The sequence below is a fragment of the Euprymna scolopes genome, chromosome 28, assembly GCF_053919585.1.
Source record: "Euprymna scolopes isolate OS-2025 chromosome 28, ASM5391958v1, whole genome shotgun sequence".
Classification (NCBI taxonomy): Eukaryota; Metazoa; Mollusca; class Cephalopoda; order Sepiida; family Sepiolidae; genus Euprymna; species Euprymna scolopes.
In genome coordinates this window covers 58743671-58763333 of record NC_136509.1, presented here as the reverse complement: position 1 = coordinate 58763333, position 19663 = coordinate 58743671, and the positions used below count along the sequence as shown (strand labels likewise).

Below are 19663 nucleotides of genomic sequence, written 5' to 3'. Positions count from 1 at the left end.
GGGAAACTGTTTTTTCAATGTTTACATTTCATATGTTACATACGCTTTTAGTACACATGTAAAGCGTTAAAAAACAACAAAATGTACTAAGTACATGCGTTTCTGTTATTGTATTTATAACTTCTTACTTGTACTTAAGATAGAATTTTGTTTTTTTAGTGGTAAAAAAAAAAACAAATATAACAAATAAAAGGTACTTGTGCACTTATGCTACAATGCTAAAATAATAACATTATTTAGAAACCCATTCTTAACATGGGGAAGGAAGGGTGTTTTGTTAACTATTCTGTACTTTCACCTAACAATTAAATAAAATATATCGAATTGAATTTATTTTTAACTCATTGTCAAGACCATTTTTTCACATCTGTAAAACAAACCAGTTTTTTATTTAACTGAGGATATCTAAATAATAATAATAATAATAATTAGGCAGTTCGATAAAGAATTTCATTGTGATGCATTTTGTACATTTTTACCTTGTTTCCACCTTAACATTTTTCTTTAAAATGACTACCCCTTAAGATTTTCAGGTATGCTGAAAACGAATATCACATTTAAATTTTCCGCAAATAAGTAGCTTTCCAGATATTCAGCAATGTCATTTCTTATGTTATTGCTGGTGGCAATGCGTTTGCGCATAGTTTCTCGGGGTTGCTGGCCACCAGCGATAAGAAATGATATTGCTTAATATCTGAAAAACTTCTTAGTTGCAGAAAATTTAAATGCGATATTTGTTTTCAGCATACCCGAAAACCTATAAAAGTAATCATTTTAAATGTTAAGGTGGAAACAAGGTAAAAATTACCGTTTTATTTCTTTGTTTACATAGTTGCCTTTTCAATAAAACTACAGAATAGAAATGACAAAAATTACCATCAACTGGTGAATATATAGTTGTTGTTTATCAGGATGCCTGGTATTCTGGTACTGTGAAAGCTACATTGAGGATTAATGTAGAGTATGATTTATGGTTGCATCTCAGAAAATAGGAGTATATTTTGGGTCAGGATTTAGAAAATTGAAAATTGGACTGGTCCTAAAATGCATAAGTTCTGGTCGACTTTCCATCTTTTACAGAAATCCAAAATCTATATGAAAAAAAGAAAATTTTTCATATAGATTTTGGATTTCTGTAAAAGATGGAAATTCGAGAATGGATCGAGAGAGAGAGAGAGAGGGAGGTTTGTAAATTATATTGAGACACGTTGACCGGAAGTCAGGATCAGCTGATCGGATTGCGTGTGAGTCACGTAATCAGGTTAGCTGAATCGTTGAGATTTGGTTTGGGCTTAGAATGCAACGGATGGCTTCACAGACATCTCCTTCCCTTCACTGGGGAGGGGGGGGGGGCGCTGACATGTGTAGAAACGGGACCAAGAGAAACCACGCAGGCCAGAGATTCACTTTCGATCCTTCTGCGAAACATCTGGAAAGTGAAAAAAACTATAAAACCAATTCTTTGTCTTGGAGTCATTGAATCTTCGTCCCCAAAACAAGTACCAGTCTCCTTTCCCAGACGAGATGAATTCAGAAGGACCAACATCGACGACGCGCAAAGGTATGTTGAAAAATACATGCACCACACACACACACACACACAACGGCATATGAACAAATAGACAGAACAACTAGATGATCACACAACGTTAACTCTGACTAGACGATCACTAGAGGGCGGCAGTACTAGGGGTCTATCTTCAAAAACCATTTGCACCTAGCTTAATCTCTTCATTAGGATGATAATAGATAGAGAAAAAAAGAATTTTTGAAAAAAAGTCATTTTTGGCATGTGGGGGGCTTTTTTTACGATATTGCCCCCCCCCCCTGGTGGCCCAAAATCACCATTTGCAGAAAAAAATTTACATTATGCAAAATTGCATGCACCTAAACATCCTAAATGGATACAAATTGGTATAGATAGTTGAGACTGATGATTTCTAGCCATTTTTGAGGCATTTTTCAGTTTATAGGATGAAAAGAAGGGCCAAAATGAGCCGAAATTTGCTCAAAATTACCCGAAATCTTAAAAAATCAGCTATTTGGCTACTATGTTACTCCTAAAACGTCCGAAATGACTATGAATGGACTTAGTTGGCTAAAACTTACATTACCCCATAATTTCTAGCCATTTTTGAGGCCTTTTTGGGTTCCTAGGATAAAAAGAAGGGCCAAAATGAGCCGAAATTTGCCCAAAATTACCCGAAACTTAAAAAAACGGCTATTTGGCTACTATGTTACTCCTAAAACATTCCAAATGACTATGAGTGGACTTGGCAGCAATGAATCTTTCTTGGTACTCATCCCAGAAGGAACTGCAGAATCAAGTAATGTCCAAGAAACAGAAGAATGTTGATTACGTTCTCAACCTGGCTAAAACCTGCAAGCAATGGGGTGGTCCGTGTTGTTCTGTTGACGAACTGAAAGAGGTATTGAGAAAGAATGACGAGCTGAAAGAAGTATTGAGAAAGAATGGCGACATTGGCAAGAAAATTGTCAAAACTGAGCTTTCCTTCTACATTCACACTCACAAAGCAGATCGACTGCATCGACCTGAGTTATTTAGGCTGATCAACATAGACATGTCCACTCAGCTCGAAAATCTGTCCGTTCTCTTGTCCAACGAAGACAACAGTGCAAGCCAAAGCAGCATCGCAGAAATGATATTGCCAACCAACGACAATGCCTTGAAAGTGCTGTCAGACGATCCAAAAGAACGAGAGCACCAAATCTACCAGCCTAACAAGATGTGTGTGAGTGTATGGTATGAGGGTGAACAGACAACCTGGTACATTGGTTTCTTCACTTCGATTAAGGATGATAAAACATTTGTTGTGGAGCAGCTGGTCCGGGTTGAGAAAGGTGCAGATCTGATGTGGGTTCATCCATCGTCACCCATTCTGGAGGAGGTAACCAGTGACCAGGTTCTGCGCTATAAGAATGGGAAGTTGCTCGAGGTGAAGGGAAGTTGGAACTATGAAAGAAAAAACAAATTCACACTGAAGAACAAAGATGAGATCAATAAAGAATTTGAATCATTCATAACGTATTTCAATTAATTGTTGAGATGATTTATTGTTCTATTCCAATTGTTAACTATTACTCTTTTATTACCACCTCACAATTTTTCTAAAACTCGATGCCTATCAATGGTGACACATGTCCATCTGCAGGGATGCCAATCGACTTATGGGTAGAAATTATGGGGTAATGTAAGTTTTAGCCAACTAAGTCCACTCATAGTCATTTGGAATGTTTTAGGAGTAAAATAGTAGCCAAATAGCCGTTTTTTTAAGTTTCGGGTAATTTTGGGCAAATTTCGGCTCATTTTGGCCCTTCTTTTTATCCTAGGAACCCAAAAAGGCCTAAAAAATGGCTAGAAATTATGGGGTAATGTAAGTTTTAGCCAACTAAGTCCACTCATAGTCATTTGGAATGTTTTAGGAGTAACATAGTAGCCAAATAGCTGATTTTTTAAGTTTCGGGTAATTTTGGGCAAATTTCGGCTCATTTTGGCCCTTCTTTTCATCCTATAAACCGAAAAATGCCTAAAAAATGGCTAGAAATCATCAGTCTCAACTATCTATACCAATTTGTATCCATTTAGGACGTTTAGGTGCATGCAATTTTGCATAATGTAAATTTTTTTCTGCAAATGGTGATTTTGGGCCCCCAGGGGGGGGGGGCAATATCGTAAAAAAAGCCCCCCACATGCCAAAAATGACTTTTTTTCTCTATCTATTATCATCCTAATGAAGAGATTAAGCTAGGTGCAAATGGTTTTTGAAGATAGACCCCTAGTACTGCCGCCCTCTACGATCACACATGATCTCCTTTATCACAGAACAATTAATACACAACATGTCTACTCAACAATTTTTTTTTCTTTGAGGGGAGTAGTACGAGGGACGTACAATAAGTAATGCCCCTGACCCACTTCCCATAGCAGTAGAGCAACGAAATTTGGCAGTTATTAGTCTTTCTCTACATAGGAAACACCCAGAGTTATGCATTTCTCCCATCGTTTGATGCAGCTCTGGAGACCGTTTTTGTAGAACAACCCAGTTTGGTCCTCCAACCACAATGTGACTTCAGAAATCAAGACTGCATCATCTGGGAAACGCTTTTCTTTCAAAAACAACTTCATGGCTGGGAAGAGGTGAAAGTCAGAGGGTGCAAGGTCAGGAGAGTAGGGAGGATGGGGAAGAATTTCATAACCACATGTCCGTGCTTCTGATTCACTTCATTATACACAAAATAACAAAAAGACACCTCCACTTTTTATGTCTTTTTATGAAAAAAAGACATAAGAAGAGTCAATTTTTTACTTTTATTTTTGTCTCTGAAAAAGGAAAAACATTGTCAAGGAAACACACCTTAAAGAGAAATTAAAGGGAAAATATACTAAATAAAAGTAGGTTTCGTTAAATATATTAGAAGAAATTTGTTTTTGGTGTTCTACCTACCCCCTCTCCCCCATATTTCATGTTACAGAAACTAAACAAAATAAATGTACATCCATAAAAATTTCACCATTTTTTAAAGCTGAAAAGATCAAATAATTAAAAAATAGTTATATTTTTATATATATAAAATCCCATTATTTATTTTACTTTAGTTGTAAATAAAATTGGGACATAAAATCAATATTATGTTAAAAAAAAAAATAGACTTTTTCTTGATAATTTTTTTTTCTCAATAATATAATTATTTGAATTACAATAGGTATCCGAAACTAGCCTAGTTTAGGATGCGAAAACTGGTAAATAAAGTTAAATTTCCCTTAACTTTTGCGATATCTCATTTATTTTTTGGGTTATTTTGATAAAGTTTTGATTTAAATAAAATTTAATCTTTTTGCTTTATAGATATATAAAATTCTTTTTCTTGTGTCTTTAATAGTTTTTTTTCCAGGTTACTTCAAGTTATGTCACTAATTTTGGTGAACGTAACTTTTTTTTTTTTTTTACACAAAAAAAAAATGTTGGTGTTTTTCAAATTTGGTGCGTGCGATGTTGTGAGTCTCTAGGTATAAAAAATAGTACCATTTTAAAGAAAAAAAGGTCACTTATCAATATGGTGAGCTTAAAAAGGAGTTTTAAGTTGTTTTTCACAAAAAATCCAACTTGAAAACTTCAGGGAAAGAAATATGAAAGAAATTCAGTTGAAAAAATTCTGAAAATCGCACCGTTTTGTAGAGAAATGTCTCCTCTTTAATAATCTGTTGGTGTCATATTAGCGCCACTAATAAAAGTGACTGTACCTACACATCGAGATTTACAACTTAATCCCAAGTGACTGAAATAAGAAGTATCATGAAAATCAACTGTCAGCACTAAAGAGCCTCACAACCAAGCAAAAATGTAAACAAACAACTTGTTTCACTATGGATATATCAAAATTCTTAGATGAGTTTGTTTTTGTTTATTTAAAAGTTATAGAAAGTTATTGTTTAAAATAATATTTTTAGTGCGTCAATAAAAGAAATGAATATTTACAATTTAAAAAATAATATCAGTTTATTTTCTATATCTTCTTTCAAACTTTCATATGTTCTTTGCTTTATCTTCTTTCGGTTGGATAAACTTCAGCATTGTTAAATTATCTTTTAAAAATTAAACTGGGTACATTTTAAACCAAAAAACATTTTTAAATGCATGTGACTATGACGGAAATTTTTTTTTCATTTGAAAAAATGTGCCTCATTTTTTTGTTTATTTATTTAATTCTCTTATGTTCTGTCGGGCGTTTTTGATATATCTAACTTTTTGTTAAATTATTTTTTTTATTAGACTGTACAGTTACATTACTTTAAAAAAAAAATTAACAAAATATAGCTAAGTTTAAGTTACATGTGTAAATAAAAAAAATTAATTTCACGTAAAAATGTGCATTTTTTTTGTTTATGTTCTATCGGGCGTTTTTGATAAATTTGAAGATTTTTTAATTACACTGTTCATTAAATAACTGAAAATATAAAGTTATGTGCACGTGGTGAGTAAATCAAAAAATTAATTTCACTGTAAAAATCTTTTTTTTTTTTGTTTATTTAATAATTCCTAAGACGGTACTTCTACAGTTTATTGCCGAAAATGGGGACACCATTTTTTTCACCCACCTGTCATTAAAATCCGAGGGAGAAATCAGTATTTTAAACTAGGACTGAAGTTAGAAATAAATAACAAAAAAAATTAAACTAGATATTAATTACTTCCGGAAAGAACTATGAAAAAAAGTAAATAATGAAAGTGAAAGAGAACATATATCCGTAATTATTTAATTGAAAATGTTTTGATTTAATTAATGAAAACGGGAAGTTTTTCATAAAACGTATATATATTTTTATTATTAAAAACAGAAAATGAAAATGACATTTATAATTGTCTAAACTGGGTGAGCGCCATTTGAAAACCAAAACGTTTACTGTATAAAAATTTATCAAAATATAATTGTAAAAACATTTATTGAAAAGTTTGTATAAGAAAATATAACTTTAATAAAACAATTCTATAATGAAAGCAAAATTAGATTTTTATAAAATAGTTGTTTTGTTTTTTTCAAGCAAATAAATAATTTTAATAAAACATTTTTTTGAATTAAAGCAACTTTAAAGGGTCAATAAAAAATTAATTTAAATGAAACCGAAAAATTATTATCTAGTTTAATTTTTTTGTTATTTATTTCATGCTTCGGTCATAGTTTAAAATACTGATTTCTCCCTCGCATTTTAATGACAGGTGCACGAAAAAAAAATCGCGCCCCCCCCCCCCATTTTCGGCAATTTTTTTGTTGTAATTAGGTATCCCAAACGAAAATTTCATTTTCATTATATCTAAAAAAAATTAATGTGGTCATATAGATTTTTGTAAACCATAAAGAAAAGTACCAAATTTATTTTGGTAGCTCAATTAGCCATCAAGCTATGGTCGTTCAAAGTTTACAATTCAAGATGTTATCGATTTTCATAAAAATGAAATTATTTGAAATTCAAGAATTAATATCATAATATTTTTGCATATTCTGGTAGCAAATCATTCTAAATCTTAATTAGACATAAGAAAATTATAATTGATTCAAAGACTTTTTTTTTAATAATTTAAAATTTCTGTTAATATTTACAATTTAGGGCGAAAAAAAAATGATACTTGACTGTATTTTTGAAAACAATTAAACTATTAAAAATTTTTTTATTATATAAAGTATTATATAAGAATATATACTAGCAGAACCTGTAGAAATTCCATGGCAGTTGAAAACATCATCACATAAGTAAACAATAGAATGCCCTTCAATGGAATAATCAGTCTAATATTAGATTCAACCAGACCATAAATTAAAAAATAAATATATTTGTAGACAAATATGGATATTACTAATAATAAATATAGTAATACACACGGACGAAAAAAACGCTTCGGATAATCACAGATTTCAAGGTAGTTCTACTAAAATAACCATATTTTTCAAACCAAAAACTTCAAGTCTTCAAATTGCTACTGTTTTGTTCGTAAATGAATATACTTTCAAATGAATTAATAAATACGGTAATTGATAATAATTTAAAAGGACCTATCTGAAAAAAAAATGTTTCTATTTCTCGTAGCAGCAGCAGCTATAGTATTAGTCATAGCACAGTATAAACAACACGCATTCTTTAATTTTTATTCAAGAACAAATTAAGAAAAACATGAGAATATGAATATAAATGTTCTGATATGTTTAATTAGAGCTATTTCGTTATCAGAATACCATTAGTTTAGAACTATTCGGTTTTCAGAATGTATAATAAGAACAATCCCAACCAATTCGGCATTATGAATCCATTATAATTTCTCACATTTCTGGTCAAATTTAAAAACATGGTTAAAAAAACAAAATAAACTTTTGTAGATATATAGCTTGCATGCACTTTTATTCATTGAATTAGTTTTGAACAGCGAATTAAAACAATGTTTTACTGCGAACAGCCACAAATGTTCTTTTCAAAATCAAAACATGAATGAAAATCTTGTTTGTATTACTATACATATAGAGTTGAAAAAGTTGTCCAAAAAACAAACATATAACAAATAAAGATTATCAAAGGCAAGATAAGTTACTTTTCTACCTAACTGGATATGTTTTTTGTGTTTATATTTAATGTAACATGTTTATTCAGCTCGAAAAACAGTCTTTACCGATGTATTGGAAAATTTAAAATGGCGGCCGACTCTCTCTTTGAGGCGGTAAGTTTGGGAAAATGAGTTATAAATAAAAACCAGACAAAATACTGTTAGAAACTCGCTCAATATATGTTACTGTGACATAGGCGGATATATATTCGGCGGGTTTTTAACAATATTTTGTCTAGTTTTTTATTTTTAACTCATTTTCCCAAACTTACCGCGTGAAAGAGATAGTCGGCTGCCATTTTTAACTTTCCAATACATCGGTAAGCACTGTATGTTTTTCGAGCTGAATAGACATGTTACATTAAATAAAAACACTAAAAACATATCCAGTTAGTTAGAAAAGTAACTTATCTTGCCTTTGATAACATTTATTTGCTATGTATTTGTTTTTTGATAACTTTTTTGAATCTATGTGTACAGTAATACAAACCCCATTATTTTTTTTCTACTTATTAAGCGAAAGGTATTTTTACCACCTGCTCCAGTGTAGTAGTATTAATAGTCTATGGAATAAACACCTTCAACCTCGAAAATAGAAATCAACAAATTTATGGAATTTTCTTCAAAATTTCGTAACGCAGTTTCTTATTAAATTAAAACTAAATATAACATTTGCTGACTTATTTACCTGTCGAATACACACACACATACATATATATATATAAATAACTTTCTGTAAGATATTTATTTGAAATGGAAACGGCATTTTGCAGTTAGAACAACAAAACAAAAATGAAGTAACTGTTTGTATTCCAATCCACAGGGGTACGAAAAAGTTGTCAAAAACAAATTTTATCAAAGGCAAGTTACTTTTCTACCTACCTGGATACTTTTTAATTATTTATTTATTTTTTTAATGTAAAATGTTTATTCGGTTCAAAAAACAAGTAGTGTTGAGCGAGCGCTACTGAAGAACAAGAAAAATGGCCGCAATGTCTCTTTACATTTTTGAAGTCTCAAAGATTTCAAAATAAGAAATGAAACAAAATGGTGAATGAAACCCACCCAATAAATGTTACGGTGACATTTATAGGATCGATTTCATTCACCATTTTGCTTTATTTCTTATTTTGAAGTGATTATCAAGACTTAAAAATGTAAATAGAAATTGCAGCCATATTTTCTTTTCGGGTAGTGCTGGCTGGCTGAATATTACCTACTTTTCGAACCGAATAAATATTTTACATTAAATAAAAACAGTAAAAACTTATTCAGTTAGGTAGAACAGTAACTTATCATGCTTTGCATAACATTTATTTGTTATAATTTTATTTATTTTTTATTTTTTTGGACAACTTTTTTGTACCTCTATGGCAAGTAATACAAACGCGCAAATAGTGTTGACTGTTGAGCATTTCCTGAGAACAAGAAAAATTTCAGTTAGTTGACACTTAAATATTTGAAGTCTTGATAATGACTTAAAAATAAATAGTAAAACAAAATACTGTTAGCAAAGTTTCACATCCTTATTTACATAAGTTTACATATTTAATAGTAATGTGATACTTCAAATTTAATCCATAACATTTTCAAAAGCCAATAATTATGAACTACTAACAGTAAATATGAGTGATGAACGCTCTCTTTGAAAAAAAAAGAAAAGCTCTCTTACCCTCACCTCTAACCCGTTATGTGTGGCAAGTCTCCTCCTAAAACACTCTTTAACCCTAACAATAACACTAAGGTCGAGTGGCAAGTCCCCCCCGCCAATACCTCTGTAAGCCACATACAAGCATCTAAAACAAACAAACAAACAAAAAATAGATACTTCCTTAAAGAAAAATGCGCATAAAAAATAAATTGGTTAACTGTCCTAAAATGCTAGAATGGCCTGGAAATGGTGAATTATTTTACATTAAATTTTTGTGAAACTAACCGCCCCCCCCCTCTAATATTGTTTTTGTTTCTGTCAAGTCTTCAGTATCTTCACACATAATTTTCATTAGCCATACAATTAATTCAAAGTCTGAATGGCAACACTCCCCATATTCTTATTACATAGAAACCCTCTTAAAACCACTCATAATCGTCTTTAAAAAAACTTTTGGATATTTTCAGTCACATATTCTGATTCCTGGTACAAAAATACACTTATATGGTAAATTTTATTGCTTAGTCTTGTGTTTTAACAAAGATATAACAGTTTTACTGAAAAAGTAGGGTTAAAAACGTGACGAAACGCATATGGTCTTAAAGAGGGGAAAATATCCAAACATGTGAGGCACAAAAATAGTCATAACTTCCTTAATTTTAATCAGATTTTTTAAATTTAAAAAGATTCTTTCTTAGCTCATCAAGCCCTTTCAATGTATATCAATATTGAAATGTTTTAAGCTATTTCAATTGATGTAAATATATTTTGTTCAAATTTAAAAAATAAATGAGGGGGGGGTGCACTAAAAAATATTTCTCATATATTTTACAGAAACTACATTTTATAAGTAATTTCATTCTAAAATGGATAAGTATCGAAAATTTCTGACCATTAGTTGATTTTTGCTAGATTTATAAAACCCAGGTATGTTTTCATGTTCGGAAAGCTTACTACATGAGAACCTTATTTTAAAGCATCAATTATGTAAACATGATTTTCATCTCACAATTTCATTATTTTCGTACAATAAAAATTTTTATAAAAAATTATTTATTTTGCCCTTCTTTTAAATGGTACAAAAGTTATATTGATAATATTAACTTATAATAAAGTTACATCGTGTTACATAGGGAGGGGTTAATTCTATGGTGAATTTTGGAGGTGCCTACGGTGTGTTGTGGGGCTGGTCATCCGGGGACAATCGACCCAACATCTAACAAGGTAAACACGTGCAAAACGTAAACAGCAAAAAGGCAAAGAAGAATGACAGACACAAGTTAAAGACGAGGGTTCGCAAAGGAAGCGAAAAATCGTATGATCTGGATGCTGGTTGTCCAGAAGGTTGCACGTCACCGGAGGCAAGGTCTGGAGGTCTGGAACAAGTACTCTAGACGTAGATTGGTTTAGGGTTGCTTGATGGGTCTGGAATAATCGTCTGGCCGTCAGTGCGATCCAGAACAGTCGGTGGACACTAAGAACGTGAGGTCAGTGTTAAGGAACGGATGACACTGAGAGTGTAGGGGTCAGTGTTAAGGAACGGACAGTCAGTAGGGAGCCAGGTGCAGGCAAGGTTGTAGGCTGGAGGAGCAAGGTGCAAGTGAGGTCGCAGGCCCAAGGTGCAAGTGAGGTCGCAGGCCCGAGGAGCGAGGTCGCAGGCCCGAGGAGTGAGGTTGCAGGCCAGAGGAGCAAGGTGCAAATGAGGTTGCAAGCCTGAGGAGCAAGGTGCAGGCAAGATTGCCAGAAAGCTGCAGGAAGAGCTCGAAGGCACCAAGGGCTGGAAGGCTGCAGGAGTGAGCTGGAGGCGCTGGAGCGAGCTGGAAAGGCTGCGGGAATGAGCAGGAAGCCGCTGGAGACTGGGAGTGAAGTTTGCTGCTGGTGGGTCTCAGGAGGCAAGCAGTAGTGAAAGCATTAGTAGAAAAACTTATTAGCCCTGATAAGGGCTGGTTGTTTAGCCCTGATAAGGGCTGTTTGAACTGCTGCTGAGATGGCTTCCACTACAGCTGCTGGGAATCCTTCGGCTGGTGGATTCGGTCAACGTGACTGGTAGCATCAGTCGTCGCTTCTAGAGCCTCCTCCTACTCCCCGACCGGGTCTGGCGCCCAGCTGAAACTGGCCTGGTTGGTCCAAGGCTGGCTGTATTCATTTGGCCAGCGTGATGTTAGAGGCGTCGCTCCCAATAAGACAAAAAACTAATTAATTGGTAGGATGAAATTTATGCAATCAAAAGTAGCTTGAGAGTTTGTTGATTTAAATTAATTTTGTCTAAAAAGTAAAAAGTCAATTGCCTGAAATATTGGCATTTTGTTTGATATATTTGAATTCCGATATGTGTGGAGGAGTTGATGACAGAAAGAAAGGGAAGGTAAATGTGTTCGCTGAACCCAGATATGTTCATACGTTTAGCTGGCGTTAGCCTATTGCGTCCTTTGTTTAAGGGAAGGGAAGGTGAAGAGAAACAGCGTCGGTGAAGATAGAAAGAAAAATGGAGGCGGTGATTTTGAAACCGTGACATGTGTGCCTACCTATCACGGAAAATCAATGTTTTTCTTCATATCGAAAAACAGTGAAATTTTATTTGGTGTGAATGCACTTATTGATCCGTGCTATTTTTTAAATAGTATTTCCAAGTTTAATTAAAGTTTTACGATATCTGTTTTTATTAAATTGTTAGGTGAAAGTACAAAATAGGTGCACAACATCCTTCCGTCCCCATGTTAAGAATGAATGACTTTCTAAATAATAAACGTTATTTCAGCTCAATAAGTACATGATTACCTTTTATTTTCTTAAATTAAAAAAAAAAAGGTAAATTTTTATGACGTGCCCCAGCATATTATAAACACCCCAACCTCCCCAGGTTAAGAACGGCTTTCTGAATAAACATCCCCCAACCTCGAAAGCCATTAACATGGGGAGGTTGGGGGGGGGGGATTCAGAAAGACGTTCTTAACATTGTTTACACTACGCTCGGACAGGTCGTAAAAAATACCAAAAAAAAACCTTTGTTTATTGCCACAAGTGCTAATCTGGATTTGCACCAATTTTCCTGTTAATAATTACCAATAACCCCGGCCAAAAAATACCTCCCCCCAAAAAAAATAATCCAAAAAGCGCAAAGTTCAAACCAAAATAATAATAATAATAATAATAATAAAAAGCCAATAATAAACGCTCCCTCGGACGCGCTGCTGCTGCTGTGTACAACATCGAAGCCGATGCGCATTTCGCTGAGGGGGTGTCACTCGTGTACGTCCGCCGAAAAATTGATTGACAATAGACAAAGTGAAAAAAAGGTTTAAACAAAAAGGACATATAAACTCTTTAAAATAAGTGAAAAAAAAAAACTAAAATATTTTTCTGCCCATGTTTCAAAATAGAATTTAGGAAAACTCGTCCCGGGAAAACTCGTCTCCAGAAAACTCGTCCCCTTTCGCTGGTCCCTTATTGAATAAATGTCGATTGAAAACACATTTTATGATCGTTCTTGAAGGAGATATTGTTTTTTAAAATAGACTATAGCCCCCCCTAATATTTTTAAAAAATATTTTTACTTGTTTAATGTTTTTTTTTTTTTTTTTTAAATAAAATCGATTTTCTAAGTGTCCGTTTTCTACCTAACTGGCTAAGTTCTTAGTGGTTTCACTTATTTTAAAGCGTTTATTATGTTCATAAACTAGACCGCATATTTATTTTATATTAATATAAAAAGAATTTACTTATTTACTGTTGTTTATAAATGGGTAAAATCGATTTTTCTACCTCGCCTCACTATGTTGTTTAATTTATTTGGAATTGTTTATTCGGTAAAGAAAAAAACACAGAAAACAAACAAAAAACATGTCGAGTGTTACGTGAGAACGAGAAATAATGTCCGGTATATCACATCTTAGGGGTCTTGATAATCGCTAAAAAATAGAAAATTAAAAAAATTACTGAGGGAGATTTGGTTTTAAAAAGAAAATAATAAATTTTAATATTTTTTAAAATATAATTTAGAGAGGGGGGGGGGGTAAAAACTATATCTCCCTCCGAAAAACAACCAACAAAAAATGAAATTAAAAAGATTCTTGATAAACGATAGCAGAGTTTTCAATAAAATTGATTAATAAATTTATTTAGTGATTACTTTTTCACTTAATGATTGATTTCAGAATTTTGAAGTAAAAATTAAAAAAATTAAAAATAAGTTAACGAGAGATTGTCAGCACATATGGCATCTCTCACGCCAAAAAAATATTTCGCTTTTAATTTATTAGTTAATTTTTGCAAAATTTGACAGGACGACAATAAATATTGATAAAATTATAATTTTAAATAACGCATGAGAGAAAACAAAAACATAAAAAAACTATCATAATTAAAAAAACAAAACAAAAAAGTAAAGAATAATCGAATCGCTCCCTGTTTTTTATTATTGTTTTTATGACTCCAAAAAACATCGTTAAGATAAAAACAAAAAAAAATTTGTAATAAACTTTGTATGAACATAATAAACGCTTTAAAATAAGTGAAACTACTAAGAACTTAGCCAGTTAGTTAGAAAACGGACACTTAGAAAATCGATTTTATTTAAAAAAAAAAAAAAAAAAAAAAAAATTAAACAAGTAAAAATATTTTTAAAAAATATAGTCTATTTTAAAAAACAATATCTCCTTCAAGAACGATCATAAAATGTGTTTTCAATCGATATTTATTCAATAAGGGACCAGTGTTCCTACCTAGCGAAAGGGGACGAGTTTTCCGGGGTCGAGTTTTCCAGAGACGAGTTTTCCGGGCACCTTCAAAATAATCTCGTCAATTTTGATAAACTTGAGGCGGTGATTCGAGTTATCTCCCCTGTGCCCCTTCCTCATCAGCCAAAACTCAAGATGGACGCTACCCGATCGATCACATTAAAATCTGATTTTCCTCTGTAAAAAAAAAAAAAAAAAAAAAAAACTTGATCAAATTAAGTGATTTTTTTGTATGAAAACTTTATTCCATACGTACAATATAATTTTTTCCCCATTATTTTAATTTTTTTTAATGTCTTAATTAAACTGTACATATACCAAAATTTGTTCAGAAATATTGGATTTTAGGTAATATCCATTGAAAGCGTATGTCTCGTCTAAATAACTAACGATAAATATCTAATATGGCCTACCAGACGGGTGATCGAGCGTACAGGAAAACGAAATGAGACTAAATTGACAACTGGCCTTCTTTTTTTTTTTTTTTTTTGCTTGAACTTTGCGCTTTTCGGATCATTTGGTGGTAAAATCCATTGAAAGCGGTCGGTGGTTCTAGGAGAAAATAAAGCTGTGTACGCATTATAAATGTTTCTTTTCTGTGTCTTATGTTATACATTAGTACATTAGGGGTCATTTCGAGTTAAAAGTTTATTTACTGCACTCATCTGGACTAAAGAAAATCATGATTTAAATGTGTATGTCTCGTCTAAATAACTAACGATAATTCTCTGATATGGCCGACAAGACGGGTGATCAAAAAGTCAGATCGAGCGTACCGGAAAACGAAATGAGATCAAATGAGGTCTCATTTCGTTAGTCTCATTTCGTTTTTCGGTACGCTCGATCTGATTTTTTGATCACCCGTCTTGTCGGCCATATCAGAGAATTATCGTTAGTTATTTAGACGAGACATACACATTTAAATCATGATTTTCTTTAGTCCAGATGAGTGCAGTAAATAAACTTTTAACTCGAAATGACCCCTAATGTACTAATGTATAACATAAGACACAGAAAAGAAACATTTATAATGCGTACACAGCTTTATTTTCTCATAGAAACCACCGACCGCTTTCAATGGATTTTACCCATTTGGTTATGTTTTATTTTCTTGATGGATATTTTTTTTGGGGGAGGGGGAGAGGAGATTTTTTTTGTCAGAGTTATGTGTCATAGTTATGGGTAAAAACATTAGAAACACTTCAAACATTGAGGAAGGCACTTAAAACATAAAAAATAACGGTAACATAAATGCATAAGCACCAAAATTGTTTGTTTTGTTTTGTTTGTTAGTTAAATCGGGCTAAAAAAAAACAATAATAAAAATTAAAAATAATCCGAAAACCGCAAAGTTCAAGACAAATTGAAATTTTTATTTGTTACGTTTGAATAAAAAATAATTATTAAAGCAAAAACAGTCGTGTTCTCGTCGAGTAAGTTTTTTTTTATTCAATACATTTTTGTTTACAAGTGCTACTAATCTGGACTTCCACCAATTTTGTTGTTAATTACCTATAACTATAATCTCTGGCACCCCCCCCCCCAAAAAAAAATCCACCAAAAAATTAAAACATAACCAAATAATCCGAAAAGCGCAAAGTTGAAGCAAAAGAAAAAAAAAAAAAAAAAAAAAAAAGGCCAGTTGTCAATTTGGTCTCATTTCGTTTTCCGGTACGTTCGATCTGATTTTTTGATCACCCATATTAGTTATTTAGACGACACATTTAAATCATGATTTTTTTTCTAGTTCAGATGGGTGCAATAAACAAACTTTTAACTCGAAATGACCCCTAATGTACTAATGTATAACATAAGACACAGAAAAAAAAACATTTATAATGCGTATACAGCTTTATTTTCTCATATAACCACCGTACGCTTTCAATGGACCGGGTTTTAATTGGGCCACAAGTAATATTTGTTTTTTGTCTGTGTCAATAAAAAAATTGCACCAAATACTCACCCAAATTATGTTACCGTGACATATTAATATATGTGGCTTTCTAACAGTATTTTATGTATTTTTTTTTTTTTTTTTAATTTTAAAGTCAGTATCAAAACTTTAAATATTTAGGTGTCAACTCGCGGCCATTATTCTTGTACTCACTATGCTTGATGCTATATATTTTTCGAATCGAATAAACGTTTTAAAGAGAGTAAAACAACTAAAAACTATTCCAAATAGTTAGGTAACGAATTTAGGAAAACTCGTCCCTTATTGAATAAATATCGATTGAAAACACATTTTATGACCGTTTTTGAAGAAAATATTGTCTTTAAAAAAGAATACACATCCCATAATATTAAAAAAATATATATATTTTTACTTGTTTACTGTTGTTTTAAAAAAAATAATTTTTCTAAGTTTTCGTTTTCTACCTAGCTTTGAAAGTTTTTGGTCTCTCAACTTATTTTACAGAGTTTATTTAGTTAAAAAAAAAAAAAAAAAAGTAATGTCGAGTGTTACCACTGTTACTGTTACTTATGAACAAAAAAATGTCCGACATAAGAGGATCACGTCTTAGGAGTCAAAAATAGAAAATTAAAGAAAATATTAAGGTAGATATAGTTTTAAAACGCCCCCCCCCAAAAAAAAAGGGTAAAACTATACAAACACCGTGACAACGAATTAACCCTACCCCTAAACCTAACCCTAACCGTAACGCTGTCACGGTGTTTGTATAATAATACCAAAAAAAGAAAATAAATTTGTATATTGTAATAATGCAATGCAAATGCACATTGCACATCCCATAAAATTAAAAAAATATTTTTACATGTTTGTTTTAAAAAAATTAAATTGATTTTTCTAAGTTTTCGTTTTCTACCTAGCTTTGTAAATTTTTGGCGTTTAAACTTATTTGAAAGAGTTTATTTAGTTAAAAAGAAATAACAAGTAATATCGCACTCGACATTACTTAATAAATAATTTTGAACAAAAAAATGTCCGAAAATTAAAGAAAATACTGAGGTAGATAATAGTTTTAAAACGAGCCTCCCCCACCTTCAAAAGAAAATGAATTTGTATATTTTTAAGTACTATACAAGTGCCACCGAAATGACTTTTAAACGATAAGCTCCCCTCCCCATGTTAAGGATGGCTTTCGAAATTATTTCAGCGCGGTACCAAAATTACATAAGACAGTGTTTTCTTTTTTGTTGCTTTGTAATAACACAAGAATTATTTAAACTGAATTAATTCTTCTAAATAAAATAACGCTTTCTTTGATAATACGTGTTTTCTTTCTTTATTTTTGTTTCGTAATGACACAAAAAGTATTAAAACTAGAGTATTTTTTTAAAGTAAATATTTGGTTTCGTTTTTCGTATCTTAACTCCGTGATCAAGTTTTTTTTTTTTTTAAGCAAGAGTTAAAAATAATTTAATATTATGGGGGTGCATAGTCTCTTTTAAAAACAGTATCTCCTTCAAGAACGGTAATAAAATGTGTTTTCAATCGATATTTATTCAATAAGGGACCAGTTTTCCTACCTAACAAAAAGGGGGGGGGGGATTTCCGGGTACGAGTTTTCCGGGCACCGTAGGTAACTTATCTTGCCTTTGATAACATTTGTTTTTGACCACTGTGGATTATAAAACAGGCAAAAATCTTTTAACGAAAATAAACAATTGTCTTTGTAGTATAAAAAAGGGAAAAGTTTATAATCAAACAACACAGAAAAAATAAAGTAAATTCTTAATTAAAAATAAAATAAAATTTAGAATAGCTATTTAAAAAAAGGGGGGGGGGAGAATTCTCTTCTCAAAAAAAAAAAAAAATGAATTAAAAGCGATCGAATGAGCAGAGAACATGAAATTGATTTGAAAACTTGAAAAATACTTTGAAACAAAAATGTAAACAATAGTTACCAGCAATTTAATGTAAGAATACGAAGAGACGGCATTTTTTTTTTTTAACGGGAGGAGTATCAAGACGAAAAAGGTGGACTTTGAAATGCGAGAAATTCAATTTAAATTCGGTCACCGTGTTGAATGTTTTTGAGTCATCGCTCGTCCCGGAAGTTTTATCTAAACGTTCAAATATCATTTTTACACCGTTCCCCCCACCCTCGGAACTTATTTCAACCGTCCTATTAATTTTTCTGTTCTCCGACTAAGGCAAAGGATGGCCATATTTTGATCTTTCTTCATAATTTAGTGATTTTGTAAACATTTAAAACAAAGAACAGTTATTTCCTCTTGTCAATAAATAAAAAATGAGAGTTTGTTTTCATATTTTAGTGCTGCAATGACACGTCATATAGTTGGACTTACTGGGAAATAAAAAATCTAGATTGGTGCTTGTGTAAATCGATCTTTAAAAAAAAAAAGCATTTCAAGTGAAAACATGACGTACTTAGTGTCATGTCGAAACTAGTATAAATTCGAGGTGCTTCTACACTGTATTGCCGAAATTGGAGACGCCATTTTTTTTTTTCACGCACTTGCTATCCAAATCTAGAGGAGACATCATTATATGGCCGAACGATTGCTTCCGGAAAGGGAAAGAATAAATTTACCAAAATTAACATTTATTACTTCCGGAAACGTTAAATTAAACTAAAATTATCATTTATTACTTCCAGAAACTTGGTAAACCGATATTACTGGAGAAAATGAATCTTGACAATTCAAAAAAATGTTTAAAATGATTTGGCCGAAAAAAAAAAAAAAAAAACTACTTTGAAGTCCAATGTTGCTTTCATTTTTTTTTTTTTCATTTTTTTATTACATTTTCATCTCAAACAAGGCACATTGCCACTTTGGTGTAGGGGGCTACTATCAGGGGAAACAAACTACTGGGGTACTATGTAGGGATTTGGGCAGCAAGATGTTGGTTCACGTTGCACTTGAACTTCAGCATGTCAGCACAGTCGGGGAAGCAGTGACCTGGAATGGAATTCCAAAGTCTAGCGGTTCTGGGGAAGAAACTACCGGAGTAGAAAGATCTTTTACATCTAGGGATCTCTACAGTGTGGGGGTGGGATTTTGCAGCTTGTCGGGTCTGTCGAGGGTGTTCACGTCGTGGGGGCACAAGTGATTGCAGTTCGTCAGAGCATTCACCGCTAAAATACTTGTAGAACAGGCAGAGGGATGCAACCTTTCGTCGATGGGACAGAGGCTGAAGCTTAGATGCCAGTTTAGGGCCTATCAGATTTGCGACT

The 19663-nt window shown here is 32.4% G+C and overlaps 1 protein-coding gene across 2 annotated transcripts in view; it reads right to left on the bottom strand.

Annotated features, from left to right (window-relative positions):
* The window catches only part of LOC145249666 (putative neutral sphingomyelinase), a 210959-nt gene extending 191970 nt beyond the window's left edge, over positions 1–18989 (bottom strand). Inside the window, exon 1 of one of the 2 annotated variants that reach the window (XM_080111450.1) lies at positions 18369–18989. In XM_080111450.1, coding sequence (XP_079967576.1) covers positions 18369–18403 — 35 coding nt within the window. In that variant the 5' untranslated portion in view covers positions 18404–18989. The remainder of the gene's footprint in view (positions 1–18368) is intronic. The other variant, XM_080111451.1, reaches the window with a different exon arrangement.
* Positions 18990–19663: the final 674 nt, after the last annotated feature.